At 42.6% G+C, this 13599-nt stretch overlaps 1 protein-coding gene across 13 annotated transcripts in view; it reads right to left on the bottom strand.

The window, feature by feature from the left end:
- The window catches only part of AMBRA1 (autophagy and beclin 1 regulator 1), a 199583-nt gene that overhangs the window by 106196 nt on the left and 79788 nt on the right, over window positions 1-13599 (bottom strand). For 9 of the 13 annotated variants that reach the window (XM_005578030.4, XM_045371729.2, XM_005578031.4 and 6 more), the window contains one exon: window positions 11011-11190. The exons of the other annotated variants lie outside the window; for them this stretch is intronic. In XM_005578030.4, the coding sequence (XP_005578087.3) occupies window positions 11011-11190 (180 nt within the window). The remainder of the gene's footprint in view (window positions 1-11010; window positions 11191-13599) is intronic. 13 annotated transcript variants of the gene reach the window in all.

The raw sequence follows: 13599 nt of genomic DNA, 5'->3' as shown, positions 1-13599 counted from the left end.
TGCCTATGGGATAAAGTCCACCTCCTCTGCAAGGCATGCAAGACAAAGATCTAGCTCCACTCTAGGGGCTCATCTGCTATACATCTTGAACTTTACAGTCCAGCCACACCTATCAACAAAGCAATTCCCCAAATATTCCATGCTGTTTAATGTTTCTATGACCATGCATTTACAGTTGGTACTCAAATAATGTTGTTTCATTAAATGTTGTTTTGTATGCTGATGAGGGAAAAAAATCAATTCCTGGCCATGGCCACTGTCTGTGTTGAGTTTGCACACTTCCCCATGTCTGTGTGGGTTTTCTCCAGGCATTCCGGTTTCCTCTCACATCCCAAAGATGTGCACATTAGATGAATTGGTGTATCTAGACTGCCTCAGTCTGAGTGGGCGTGGGTGTGTGCGTGAGTGCACCCTGTGATAGAATGGCATCCTGTCCTGTGCACCCTGAGCTGCCAGGATAGGCTCCAGCCACCTGTGAGCCAGAATGGGAATAAGCACGTTGGAAAATAAATAAATGAATATAAAATAATGTAAAAATATGTAAAGCATACAATAATCATATAGATGCACAACAATAATGATGCAGTACTAAGTCTCAGGGCGCTCACCATATTTGTTCCTGTTTATGTTTTAACTACATGGTGGCAGGACGTGTTCCTCACAATTTTCACTTTGCAAACATCTATTCCTTGATTTACCTCACCCCACATTGACCGCTGTCACTCACTGACTCACCAAAAATCAAATAATTATATTTTTATTAATCTTTCTTAGATGTACATACAGCTCACATTTATTTCAATGTTTAATATAAGAAGTCTTTTGGGTCTTTATTTAGATGCTTGGTGACGTTTGTGTAGCCAGAAATATGTCACAGGAACTTAACTCTTGTTCATATCAATTAGCCTAGGGTAAAATTGGTTTCATTATAGTAGTTTCGCTTACATTACAGTTTCCAAAGAGAAATTACTGTACTTGCCTTTCTCCTAAGTATACCTAAAGAATGACCCTATTTTAAGACTTACACCTCTTTTCTAAGCCACTTAATAAAAACATTCAACCACTACAAAAATTATCTGGAAAATAAGAAGAGAGGTTTTTATCTCTCCCCAGGTCATTTTCTTTCTTTTTTAAAAAATTTTTTTATGAAAATAAAAATTTTCACTGCACTCCCAGGCTGGAGTGCAGTGGCGTAATCTCGGCTCACTGCAATCTCTGCCTCTCAGGTTCAAGCAATTCTCCTGCCTCAGCCTCTTGAGTAGCTGGGACTACAGGTGGAGAAGTTTTTGTCTCGTTCCACATTAAGAACTAATTTTGTATAATACCACCACTCAATAAATGTAGATGGCTGGCTGATTCCCAACTGCTTTAAGCAGGTTCCAGTCTACAAAGAGAATAACTTTACAGTGTGTTTCCTCAGCGTTCCTCTTGCACTGCTAATATTAAAGAGTCTGTGGCTCGTAAGTCAAAGGAAAAGACAAAGGGAACTCCATTTCAAAATGAAGTAGACAATATCCTATCCCTCTCTGACGATTTCAGTTGCCAAAAATTACCCTCCCTTCCTTGGGTACAAGTTATATATTTGTTATTAGAGAGTAGTCACTGATTCCTACAGAAGTCCTAGAAATTCCCAGCTCAGGAGAGAGAGCAGAATTCTAGTCAGAACTTGAAATACATGAATCATCAGGACTATCACCTGATAAGAATGGTATTATCTAGGTTCTAACATATCTTCTTTGCCATGACTCAACTAGATTTTTCAGTTATATCAAAGGGGCAGATGAAGAATATTAAATTGTGGGCCAGATGTGGCGGCTCATGCCTGTAATCCCAGCACTTTGGGAAGCAAAGGCAGGAGGATTGCTTGAGCTCAGGAGCTCGAGATCAGCCTATGCAACATAGTAAGACCCTGTCTCCACCCCCTCCCAAAAAAAAAAAAAAAATTAGATGGGCATGGTGGTCCATGCCTATAGTCTCAGCTACTCAGGAGGCTGAGGCAGGAGGATCCCTTGAGCCCAAAAGTTCAAGGCTGCTTGAACTGCACACCACTGCTCTCCAGCCTGGGCAACAGAGCGAAACCGAGTCTCAAAAAAAAAAAAAAAATTGTTGTGAACTAAAGACAAGCAACTTCCCCTAAGCCACATCCAATCAGATGGCAGAGCTGAGTAACAGCCTTCAGAACTTTCCTCAGCCACATCATACACCAAGAAGACCTTTCAATGACTTGTTTGCCAGAAGATTATTTAGCAAGGGGAACATAAAAGGAGAATCTCTTGTTGCATGAAACTCGTGTACATATGCATGTGGTATTTCCAGAATATATCATGCCAAACTAAGGAACCAGCACCCATCTCTCGCTCCCGGAAATAATTGTCATACAAGTAGACATTTTTGCACACAGGCATACCTTGAAGATATTGCAGGTGTGGTTCCAGACCACCACAATTTAAAGCAAATACTGCAATAAAGCAAGCCACATGAATTTTTGGTTTCCTAGTACATATAAAAGCTACGTTTAGACTACTGGGTATGTAACAGCATTATGTCTTAAAAAACAATGCACATACCTTAATTAAAAATACTTTATTGCGCCAGGTGCAATGGCTCACGCCTGTAATCCCAGCACTTTGGGAGGCTGAGAAGGGCGGATCACGAGGTCAGGAGATCGAGACCATCCTGACTAACACGGTGAAGCCCTGTCTCTACTAAAATACAAAAAATTAGCTAGGCAGGGTTGTGGGCGCCTGTAGTCCCAGCTACTCAGGAGGCTGAGGAAGGAGAATGATGTGAACCTGGGAGGCGGAGGTTGCAGTGAGTGGAGATCACGCCACTGCACTTCAGCCTGGGCAACAGAGCAAGACTCCGTCTCAAAAAAAAAAAAAAATACTTTATTGCTTTAAAAAACGCTAACGATCATCTGAGCCTTCAGTGAGTTGTAATATTTTTGATGATGGAGGGTTCTGCCTCAATGTTGATGACTGCTGACTGATCAGAGTGATGGTTGCTGAAGGCTGGAGTGGCTGTGGCAATTTCTGAAAATAAGGCAACAATGAAGTTTTGCTGCATCGATTGACTCTTCCTTTCATAAAAGATTTCTTTGCAGCATGTGATAGCGTTTTAACCACAGCACAACTGCTTTCAAAATTGGAGTTAATTTTCTCAAGCCCTTTATCAACTAAGTTTATGGAATATTCTAAATCCTTTGTTGACATTTTAACAATGTTTATAGCATCTTCACCACAAATAGATTCCATCCTTAAAAAACTACTTCCTCAAGGTGTCTATGCTGAGAATAAAAATTTTTAAATAATTTTAAAAAGAAACCACTTTCTCTGCTCATCTACAGGAAATAACTCCTCATCCATTCAAGATTTTGTCTTTTGGTGGTTTTTTTTTTTTTTTTTTTTTTGAGATGGAGTTTCACTCGTTGCCCACGCTGGAGTGCAATGGTGCGATCTCAGCTCACTGCAACATCTGCCTCCCGAGTTCAAGCAATTCTCCTGCCTCAGCCTCCCAAGTAGCTGGGATTACAGGCATGTACCACCACTCCTGGCTAATTTTGTATTTTTAGTAGAGACAGGGTTTCCCTATGTTGGTCAGGCTAGTCTTGAACTCCAGACCTCAGGTGATCCCCCCCGCCTCAGCCTCCCAAAGCACTGTGATTACAGGCGTGAGCCACCACGCCCAGCCTTTGTTCTTTTTTTTTCTTTTTTTTTTAAGACAAGGTCTTGCTCTGTCACCCAGGCAGTGGCGCGATCTCAGCTCACTGTAGCCTCAACCACTCAGGCTCAAGTGTTTCTCCTACCTCAGCCTCAGTAGCTGGCAATATAGGCACGCACCGCCACGCCCAGCTAATTTTTTTTTTTTTTGGTAGAGACAGTAGGTTTCACCATGTTGCCCAGGCTGGTCTTGAACTCTTGGACTCAAGCAATCCTCTCACCTCAGTCTCCTAAAGCTCTGGGATTACAGGTGTGAGCCACCATACCTGGCCCCATTCAAGTTTTTTTTTTTTTTTTTTGAGACAGAGTCTCACTTAATCACCCAGGCTGGTGTGCAGTGGCGTGATATTGGCTCACTGTAACCTCCGCCTCCCAGGTTCAAGCGATTCTCCTGCCTCAGCCTCCCGAGTAGCTGGGATTACAGGTGCCTGCACCACACCCAACTAGTTTCTGTATTTTTAGTAGAAACAAGGTTTCACCATGTTGGCCAGGCTGGTCTCAAACTCCTGACCTCAGATGATCCGCCTGCCCCGGACTCCCAAAGTGCTGGGATTATAGGCATGAGCCACCACACCAAGTTTTATCATGGGATTGCAATAATTCAGTCACATCTCCAGGCTCCACTTCTAATTCTCATTATCTTGCTATTTCTACCACATCTGCAGTTACTTCCTTCACTACAGTCTTGAATCTGTGAAAGTCATTCATGAAGGCTGGAATCAACTTTTTCCATACGCTATATCATGTTGATATTTCTGCCTCCTCCCATGAATTGCCAAAACTCTTAATGGCAACTAGAATTGCAAATCCTTTCCAGGTTGTTTCAATTTACTTTGCCCAGATTCATAAGTGGAATCACTATCAATAGCACTATGGCCTTCTTTCTTTTTTTTTTTTTTGAGACAGAATCTCACTCTGTCACACAGGCTGGAGTGCAGTGGCACCACCCTGGCTCACTGCAATCTCCACTTCCCAGGTTCAAGCAATTCTCCCGCCTCAGCCTCCTGAGTAGCTGGGACTACAGGTGTGTGCCACCACGCCTGGCTAATTTTTGTATTTTTAGTAGAGACAGGGTTTTGCCATGTTGACTAGGCTGATCTCGAACTCCTGACCTCAGGTGATCTACCCACCTTGGCCTCCCAAAGTGATGGGATTACAGGTGTGAGCCACCACACCTGGCCAGCCTTATTTCTTAAAGAATAAGACTTGAAAATCAAAATTACTTCTGGAGCCATGGGCTGCAGAATGGATGTTGTGTACTAGGCATGAGAATAACATTAATCTCCTTATACATCTCCATCAGAGGTCCTGGTGACCAGGTGCATTGTAAGTGACCAGTTACATTATATTTGTTTATTTTTATTTATTTTGAGAAAGGGTCTTGCTGTGTTGCCCAGGCTGGAGTGCAGAGGCATGACTGCAGCTCACTGCATGCTTGACCTCCAAGGTTTGAGCAATCATCCCACCTTAGCCTCCTGAGTAGCTGGGACCAGAGGTTTGCATCAACACAGTAGTTATATTTTTAAAAGAATCTTTATTTCTGAGCAGTAGGTCTCAACCATGGGCTTAAAATATTCAGTAAACCATGCTATTAAACAGATGTGCTGTCATCTAGGCTTTGTTCCATTTACAGAGCACAGCCAGAGTAGACTTAGCATCATTCTTCAGGGCCTTAGGATTTTCAAACTGGTAAATGACTACTGGCTTCAACTTAAAGTCACCAGCAGCATTAGACCCTAACAAGAGCATCAGCCTGTCCTTTGAAGCTTTGAAGCCAAGCATTGACTTCTCTCTAGCTATGAAAATCCTAGATAACATATTCTCCCAATAGAAGGCTGTTTCATCTGTGTTGAAAATCTGTTGTTTAATGTAGACACCTTCATCAATGATCTCAGCTAGATCTTCTGGATAACTTGCTGCAGCTTCTCCATCAGCACTTGCTGTTTCTCCTTGTGCTTTTATGTTAATAGAAACAGCTTCTTCCCTTAAACTTCACGAACCAACCTCCACTAGATTCCAGCTTTTCTTCTGCAGCTTCTTACCTCTCTCAGTTGTCAGAGAAGTGAAAAGAGTTAGGGACTTGCTCTCGATTAGGGTTCAGCTAAGGGAATGTTGTGGCTAGTTTGATTTTCTATCCAGACCACTAAAACTTTCTCCATATCAGCAGTAAGATTGTTTTGCTGGAGTAGACCTTTTAATTTCCTTAAGAATTTCTGCTTTGTGTTCATACCTTGGCCGTTTATAGCACAAGAGGACTAGCTTTTGGCCTATCTCAACTTTCAACATGTCTTGCTCGCTAATCATTTGTAGCTTTTGACATAAAGTGAGAGATGTGCGACTCTTCCTTTTTCTTGAACATACAGAGGTCACTGTAGGGATATTAAATGGCCTAATTTCAATATTGCTGTGTATCAGGGAATAGGAAGGCCCAAGGAGAGGAAGAGAGATGGGGGAATCGCCAGTCAGTGGAGCAGTCAAAATATATACAACATTTACAATTAAGCTTGTTGTCTTATATGAGTGTGGTTCATAGTGCCCCAAAACAATTACAATAGATCACTGACCGCAGGTCACCATAACAGATACAGTAATAATGAAAACATCTGAAATACTGCAAGAATTACCAGTGTGACAGAGACACAAAATGAGCACATGCTGTTGGAAAAATGGTGCCAACTGCTCAATGCCGGGTTGCCACAAACCTTCAATTTGTCAAAAACACAATACCTGCAAAGTGCAAAAAGAGCCAAGCACAATAAAACAAAGTGTGCCTATATTTGGTCACAATGTGGACTTCTGGTCAGGCGCTGTGGCTCACGCCTGTAATCCCAATACTTTGGCGGGCAGATCACGAAGTCAGGAGATTGAGACCATCCTGGCTAACATGGTGAAACCCTGTCTCTACTAAAAATACAAAAAATTAGCTGGACGGGGTTGCAGGCGCCTGTAGTCCAGCTACTCGGGAGGCTGAGGCAGGAGAATGGCGTGAACCCAGGGAGGTGGAGCTTGCAGTGAGCCAAGATCACGCCACTGTACTCCAGCCTGGGCGACAGAGCGAGACTCTGTCTCAAAAACAAACAAACAAAAAACAAAAAAACAATGTGGACTTCTGGGAAAAAAGGACCCAAATATAAGCAAATTAATTAGAAGAGTTAAGAAAATAAATTAATAGACCTAAAGAGAATTCATCTTAAGGCTAAAAGACCAGAATTCTCATTGAGATGTTTTTTCCAGGCAGAAATCCAAAGTACAGCCCATGTGTCAAAATTGTGAATGAGAGACTTCTGTGCCAGCAACACTCTTTTGTTTGTTTAATACAAATGGGGATCTCACTACGTTGCCCAGGCTGGTCTTAAAGTCCTGGGCTCAAGTAATCCTCCTGCTTCGGCCTCCCAAAGTGCTGGGATTACAGGTGTGAGCCGCCACACCCGGCTCTAGCAACAGTTTTCAAGAAGCTGAATGTAATTATCCAGTGGCTGGTATATACGATGGAGATATTTGTGACTGATCTAATCTGCAGCTTCTCTAGTCTGACTGTCATTAGCAAAGTCTTTGCTACAGTATCCCTGTGTCTCAGAAAGCAAAGCAGCTACAAAAAGAGGCAGGAAGGGCAGGAATATGGGCTAGGGAGGGTTCTGGAATTATAATTACATTTAGATTAACAAATAAAATGAGTAAGGGGGCAAGAATACCTGGAATAATAGTCATAAAGCACACACACCACCTCTTCTGTAGGACTTACAACTACAGGCCACAGCACTTAACCTGGGCTTTATAAAAGCCCCCTCTCTCTTTCCAAAGGGATGGAAAACATGAAAATGGAAGTCTGCTTTATGCTTATTTGCCATATCCATTCTAGTAGGTGGTCTGGGCTTGAAAGCAGACAGACAGCAATGTCATGGGCAGCCACACCTTCACCCTCCTTATGAACATCTTTATGCAAAGACAGCTGCTGAGGGCTTCAGGAGAGACCTGCTGACAGCAGGTTTCTGGATGTCCTGTTTGTGCAGTCTGATAAACACAGGGACCCTGCAGTCTCAATCCTTGCTGTAGACAGAGATGAATGGCAGGAGAGGAAGCCTGCCTGGGAAGATGGTCATTCATCCAGATCACAAAAGAACAGAAAATTTAACCTGATGCTGACCAGCCTCCAAAGCCACCCTCCCAAGAGATAAATCTCAATGGTCTTGCTCCATAGCAAGCTCTTGGAAAGGCTCAAAAATGGTTGTACATAATTTTCAAAGGTTTTTAAATCAGCAGACAATGAAACTCAAGACACTAAATATGCTTGCTCCTGTCCTCTAACCTTAGACATATCCGATTTGGTCAAATGGAAGAGAACCACAAAAGATGGACTGAGTAATGGCTCCCTTGGTTTTCTGAGAATACTATACCCCTGGATGTGACGAGCCCAAAAATGACAAAATGATCTATGACTTAGCAAACAGACAGAGAGGTCATCAAAGTGAGGCAGCAAAGGCAAGAGCATGAAGTGCTGAGAAGGTGAGGATACCAAACTGAGGAACAATCTGCCTTAATGGTAACCTAATTGTTAGGAGGATTTCCCACCATATCTACCTTACGTATCTCTCTGTACCTGAAAAAGTATAAATTGTGACTGCACGTGCCTCTAACTTTCCTTCTAGTTACCAAAGCCAAGGTAAAAGATTGGGGCAGAAAAATTAAAATGTGCTGGTACCTTCCTTCTTTGTTATTCTCCTTCCTCATAGAGCACATAGATACTCAGAGAACAGGAGCAACCACAAGCAGCATTCAGTTTACAGTAGAGGGAGGCGGGCAGGGAAGGAGACAGAGGAAAAAATAAACAGTTTCAACCAGCCAGCAACATCCTTTACTAGAAGACCTGGACTACTAATGTTGAGGTGACTCATCCACAGCTGCTATTAAAAACAAGATTCTGGTCTACATCAGCCCAAAAAGAAAGGCAAACACCCCAGGAGGGACATTCCAAGGAGTATTAGAGAACTTCGTCCATTGTTACTAACCAGGGAGCAATATAAGACCCCCTAAGAAAAAAACAGTAAGTCAGTGCACGAAAGGTGAAGAAGGAAATGTAAATTCAGGTCATGCTAAAGCCAGGGGAGGGGTGGGGGAGAGTGCACAGGTGGGCTGGGGGGAGCATAAGGAGGAGGCAGTCTGACACAGGAAAATCGAGGGGGAAGGAAGGGGAGAGAGAGAGGAGGTGGTAGCAGAAGAAAGGGAAGGTAAGACAAGAACAGAACATTTTAAACTAATCCAGAACTCCCTTGTGAAGGACAAGTCACGAGGCAAGATACAGCTTGAAGGCATGAGCCCCACATTTCACCACTGCAAAGAGATAACACAGCCTCCCAGGCGTGCATAGAGAGGGCTAGGCAATCCACAACACCGACTCCCAGGGCTCCACAGCATTACTGAGAGAAAGTCACCCAGGCTTTTCAGCAGCCCTAAGTGCCAGCAGCCTTGGCATGTATGTTTCAACTGCTTCCCTGAATAGACCCTGGTGCTGGAAAAACCATAATATCTACAGGAGAACATATTTCACTACAAGTGTCTGCCTGGCTAAGGGAACAGACACTCCATTTCCTTCACTGCTGATATATACATCCACCTCACCCTAGAGTGGACAGAAGGGAGAAGGAGCAAGCTGACAGAAGGTAGCTCTGCTCTTCTCCTGCAGTTGACAAGAGAGAACCATGACCTCTGCTCCATTTGCCACACCACTGCTGCTTCAGGCCATCCCTGCATTTCTTTCACATTTACATCTTTCTCAGACAAATAAACCTCCCACTTAGTTTTCCTTTTGCTTCTAAGAGTACAAATGCTAGTGTGTTTAATGACAGCATCGAGAAGGCAAATTGGTACAAAGGTTGTTCCCACTTTCCTAGTGCTTTCTGGCAAAGAGGTTTCTTAAACACATTAAAAAGCTTTGTTGAAAGATGACTTGTGCGGAACTAGCCATTCAGTTAAGGAAGAAGGCTGAGGGGGAGATGAGAACTCTTAAGGCCCCAAACCTGACCCCGCTACGTCAAGATGGAAGGCAGGGAAGAAATGACTGACAGGCTGTCCTCTTTTACAAATGCCAGCGAAAAAGGAGGAAGAAACAATGCCGCCCTTCCTTCTCTCTTGCTTTTATGTTTGACAACACCAAAATATAAGGAATCAAAACGAGCCAAATGTCCAATTTGATACAGGCCATAAAAGCTCAGTTTCAGGATGGAAAGAAACACAATGAATGGCTAGAAAGGTCAGAAGCAGCAGGTGAGAGAATGCAAAACCCAGCAAATAAATAAGATTGGCTAGCTTAGGCTGGGCACGGTTGCTCACGCCTATAATCCCAGCACTTTGGGAGGCTGAGGCGGGCAGATCACGAGGTCAGGAGATCAAGACCATCCTGGCTAACACGGTGAAACCCCATCTCTACTAAAAATACAAAAAAAAAAAATTAGCCAGGAGTGGTGGCAGGCGCCTGTAGTCCCAGCTACTTGGGAGGCTGAGGCAGAAGAATGGTGTGAACCCAGGAGGTGCAGCTTGCAGTGAGCCGAGATTGTGCCACTGCACTCCAGTCTGGGCAACAGAGTGAGACTCCATCTCAAAAAAAAAAAAAAAAAAAAAAGATTGGCTACCTTAAATTCTAGGGCTGACCCTGTTCCTTTAGTGCATCCTCCCACGGTTCTCCCTGCTGACCACTCAAAAAAGTCCAAAGAAGCCAAGAAATCACTTCTCAACCCACCACATTAATTTGACAGACAACTTTTTAAGGTTCCTGAATCGGGGGTAGGAGTAGGGAGACCGAAAAAGTTTAGGCAATGGAGTAAGATCTTAAAGGAGTCAGTCTGATTAGGGCACTAAGACAGAAAATCCACCTCTTAGGGAAATCCAAGTATTTCAGAATGAAGACATCTCCACAGCTACTCTGCTTAGGAGAAAAAGCAGCAACCCTCCAGCCTCCCTGATGTGGTAAAGACAGTCCATGAGAAGCTTTCCATGGTCACTGTACATGCAAAGGGGAAATAAAAATGTTGCCTGAGGAGCAGCATCCTCTCACAATCTGGCCTGGGGCCCAGTGGGCGGTCTCCTCGCGCGCCAGTGAATCAGCAAAGCAACTGCCAGAGGTGGGAGTGCTCTGGGCATCTTAACCCTCTGTCCCTCGCCCCATCCTGTTACTCATAAATAAATACTGAGGAGTTGGGAGCAAGAACATCCACCATTGCAGCTCCAACAGTGGGCAACTTGGAAGCACTCCAAGCTTGAGAGGAGAGGGAAGAAAGCAAGCTGAGTATGTACTTACTCAAAGTCCTCAAATTCCAAGTCGGTTCCCTCTACTGATGGACCCTGGTTGTCTGAGGAAGAGGAGGAGGTGGAAGAACGGAGACGGTTCTGTTGGTAGCGCATGGAGCGCTGGCGAATACTGTCTCTCCGTGAGAGATACTGGATCATCCTCTGGGCGTAGTATGCAGCAGGAGATAATCTGAGAGAGACAGAGATGGACAAACACAAACTAGCACTAATGTGGGGAATACTGTGAAAGGCAGTCAATCCAGCTCTCCCATGGCGTCTCCCTGTTGAGGTGAACTCTGGAGACATGAAAATTAAAGGGCATTTAACTCATCAGGAGGTTTGCACTGCAGAATATGCCTATCAGATTATCACCAGTGTTTCTATTCTGAGATAAGGCAAACAGGCGGCTTAACCAGACATCTTCTGAGGAAGAGCTGCCCCTCCCCAAGAGAATAACACTGGACCTTTCCTTCTAGCTTCTTAAGGTACACTTTCAGCTCCTCAGGGTGCTCTTTACACAGAGCTGTGCTCATTCGTAGCTTTTCCTTGATCACCATCCATACGCAAAATGGAAGACATGAAAGGGAACTGAGCAATCATCTACCGTCTTGTTTTATAGATGAGAAAAGAGGCTAGGAAGTGGTAAGCCTCCGATGATTAAAGAAGGTATCCACAGGTATCTTCACCAGGACTCCTTTCTTCTCCAACAAGTACACATAGCTCCACATTTGTCCTACCTCCTTAGAATGATCTCTCGCAACATCTTTTCTCTCCCTTAAGAATTAATCATAGATATTTGTAACATGGGGAAAAAATTCAGAACTGAGACTGAGAGTAAAATATACTTGAGAGAACAGAAAATCTAACAGAAAAAATTAAAAGAGATTCCTTTTTCTATTTCTTACAATCAGAGCATCAGAGGTTGCGTGGGCACTGGGCAATATGGAAGGTGATAGTTGTTCATCTTTCTTTTCCCTTATGATGACTATTTCTGTAAATAATTAGTCCAGATCTACATTCTTCAAACTATGGCTTTAATATCTTGCTACTCCATGAAAACTTCTAGTGTCACATATAATTCTCCACATTGTCTTCTCAAGTTTTCCGCCATCTCTCACAACACTGTTATATAATTTGATGCTATGGACTGAAAATGTAAGAGGGACAATAACAGAAAAACGTTTTCTATGATAATATTAAATGGATTACTAAAAAATTTCAAGACTAAAAACTTGCCTCAGGCACACTTTGACTCAATAATTCCACTAGAAACTTTATCCTACAGAAATACACAAGGTTACAAAGATATATATAAGAAAGTTCATTTGCAACATTGTCAGCATTAGTGAAAAACTGGGAAGCAACCCAAATGCCCAGCAACAAATTAAATAAATTATTAATATATCCATACAAAGAAACACCATGCAGCAATTCAAGAGAATAAACTACTCCTATACACTTACAAGGAAAGTCCTCTAAAATAAAATCTGAAGTGGGAGAAAAATTGAAGAATGGTCTGTATACACTAATACATATACAAAAATGTGTTGCTGTTACTAGAGGAAAAAACTGTAAGGGGACACAGCAATCCTAATGAGGATTCCTGGGACTTTTGTATTTTATATACTTCCATAATGTTTGAATATAAAAGGAAAAAAGCATAGATCTTCGGTTTTTTTAATGGAAATCAGAAAAAACCGATTAAGAATGGAAATAGGAATAGTTATATCCAAATGGTACAAAAAGTATTGGCAACTGTCTTGCAAAGAGGTCCTCAGTAAGTCTACCAACCCAGGTCACAGTCAACTGCTAGAGGAACATAGGCTGCCTCTGAAATGCCTGTCATCAAAGGTGGTATCCTTCTGGCCAACCAGCAAATGGAATTCCCAAGCAGATCAGCTAACAATTTTTTAAACTCAAAAGTCTGTTTTACAGAATAATATGCTGCAGTGAATACCAGTGAGTCAATATTATAATATCTTTGTATAGCAAGTAGGCATGGGAGGCACAGATGCCTTGGCCAAGAGAATCAGAGTACAAGAGCTAGTTCCTAAAAGCTTCAACTAGAGGAACTTTCGTTATCTGTTTGGGCCCCTGTTCCCATGCATTTTGCAAGGATGAACCACAGAATCCTAAATTTTCAACCAACAGAAGTCAATGTTTGTGCACTGTTCTTACATCTGCCCAACATACAGAACTCTTCTAGCAGAAATCAAGCATCATTGGTTAAATTCTCAAGTCAATCAGACTAGAAAAGAATATAAAAGGAGAAAAATTTCAAGAGGAGAAAGAAGACCCTTTTATTTGGAGCCGATTCTGCAAAGTGGTAAGTACACTTACTTTATAGCCTACCCTAAGTAATGGAAAAAACATAATATTATTGGTGATAGAGGTAGACATAATGTTGATGCTGATTATAATAAAAAGACTGCCTTTTAATGTAGGGACATAGGAATTTCCAAGCTATGAAACTATAGATTAATGGTTTAAAACGCATTCCTGCCACAATTATTAAATACAAGTATATCCTAGCCTTGTCCTTTTAGATATGCAGAGGGAAGCTAAGGATCTGAATGCTGAGGAGGTGTCTCACTAAGGC

The sequence above is a fragment of the Macaca fascicularis genome, chromosome 14 (assembly GCF_037993035.2).
Source record: "Macaca fascicularis isolate 582-1 chromosome 14, T2T-MFA8v1.1".
In the NCBI taxonomy this organism is placed as follows: Eukaryota; Metazoa; Chordata; class Mammalia; order Primates; family Cercopithecidae; genus Macaca; species Macaca fascicularis.
Note: the sequence above shows the minus strand (reverse complement) of the source record. Positions and strands in the feature narration are given on the sequence as shown.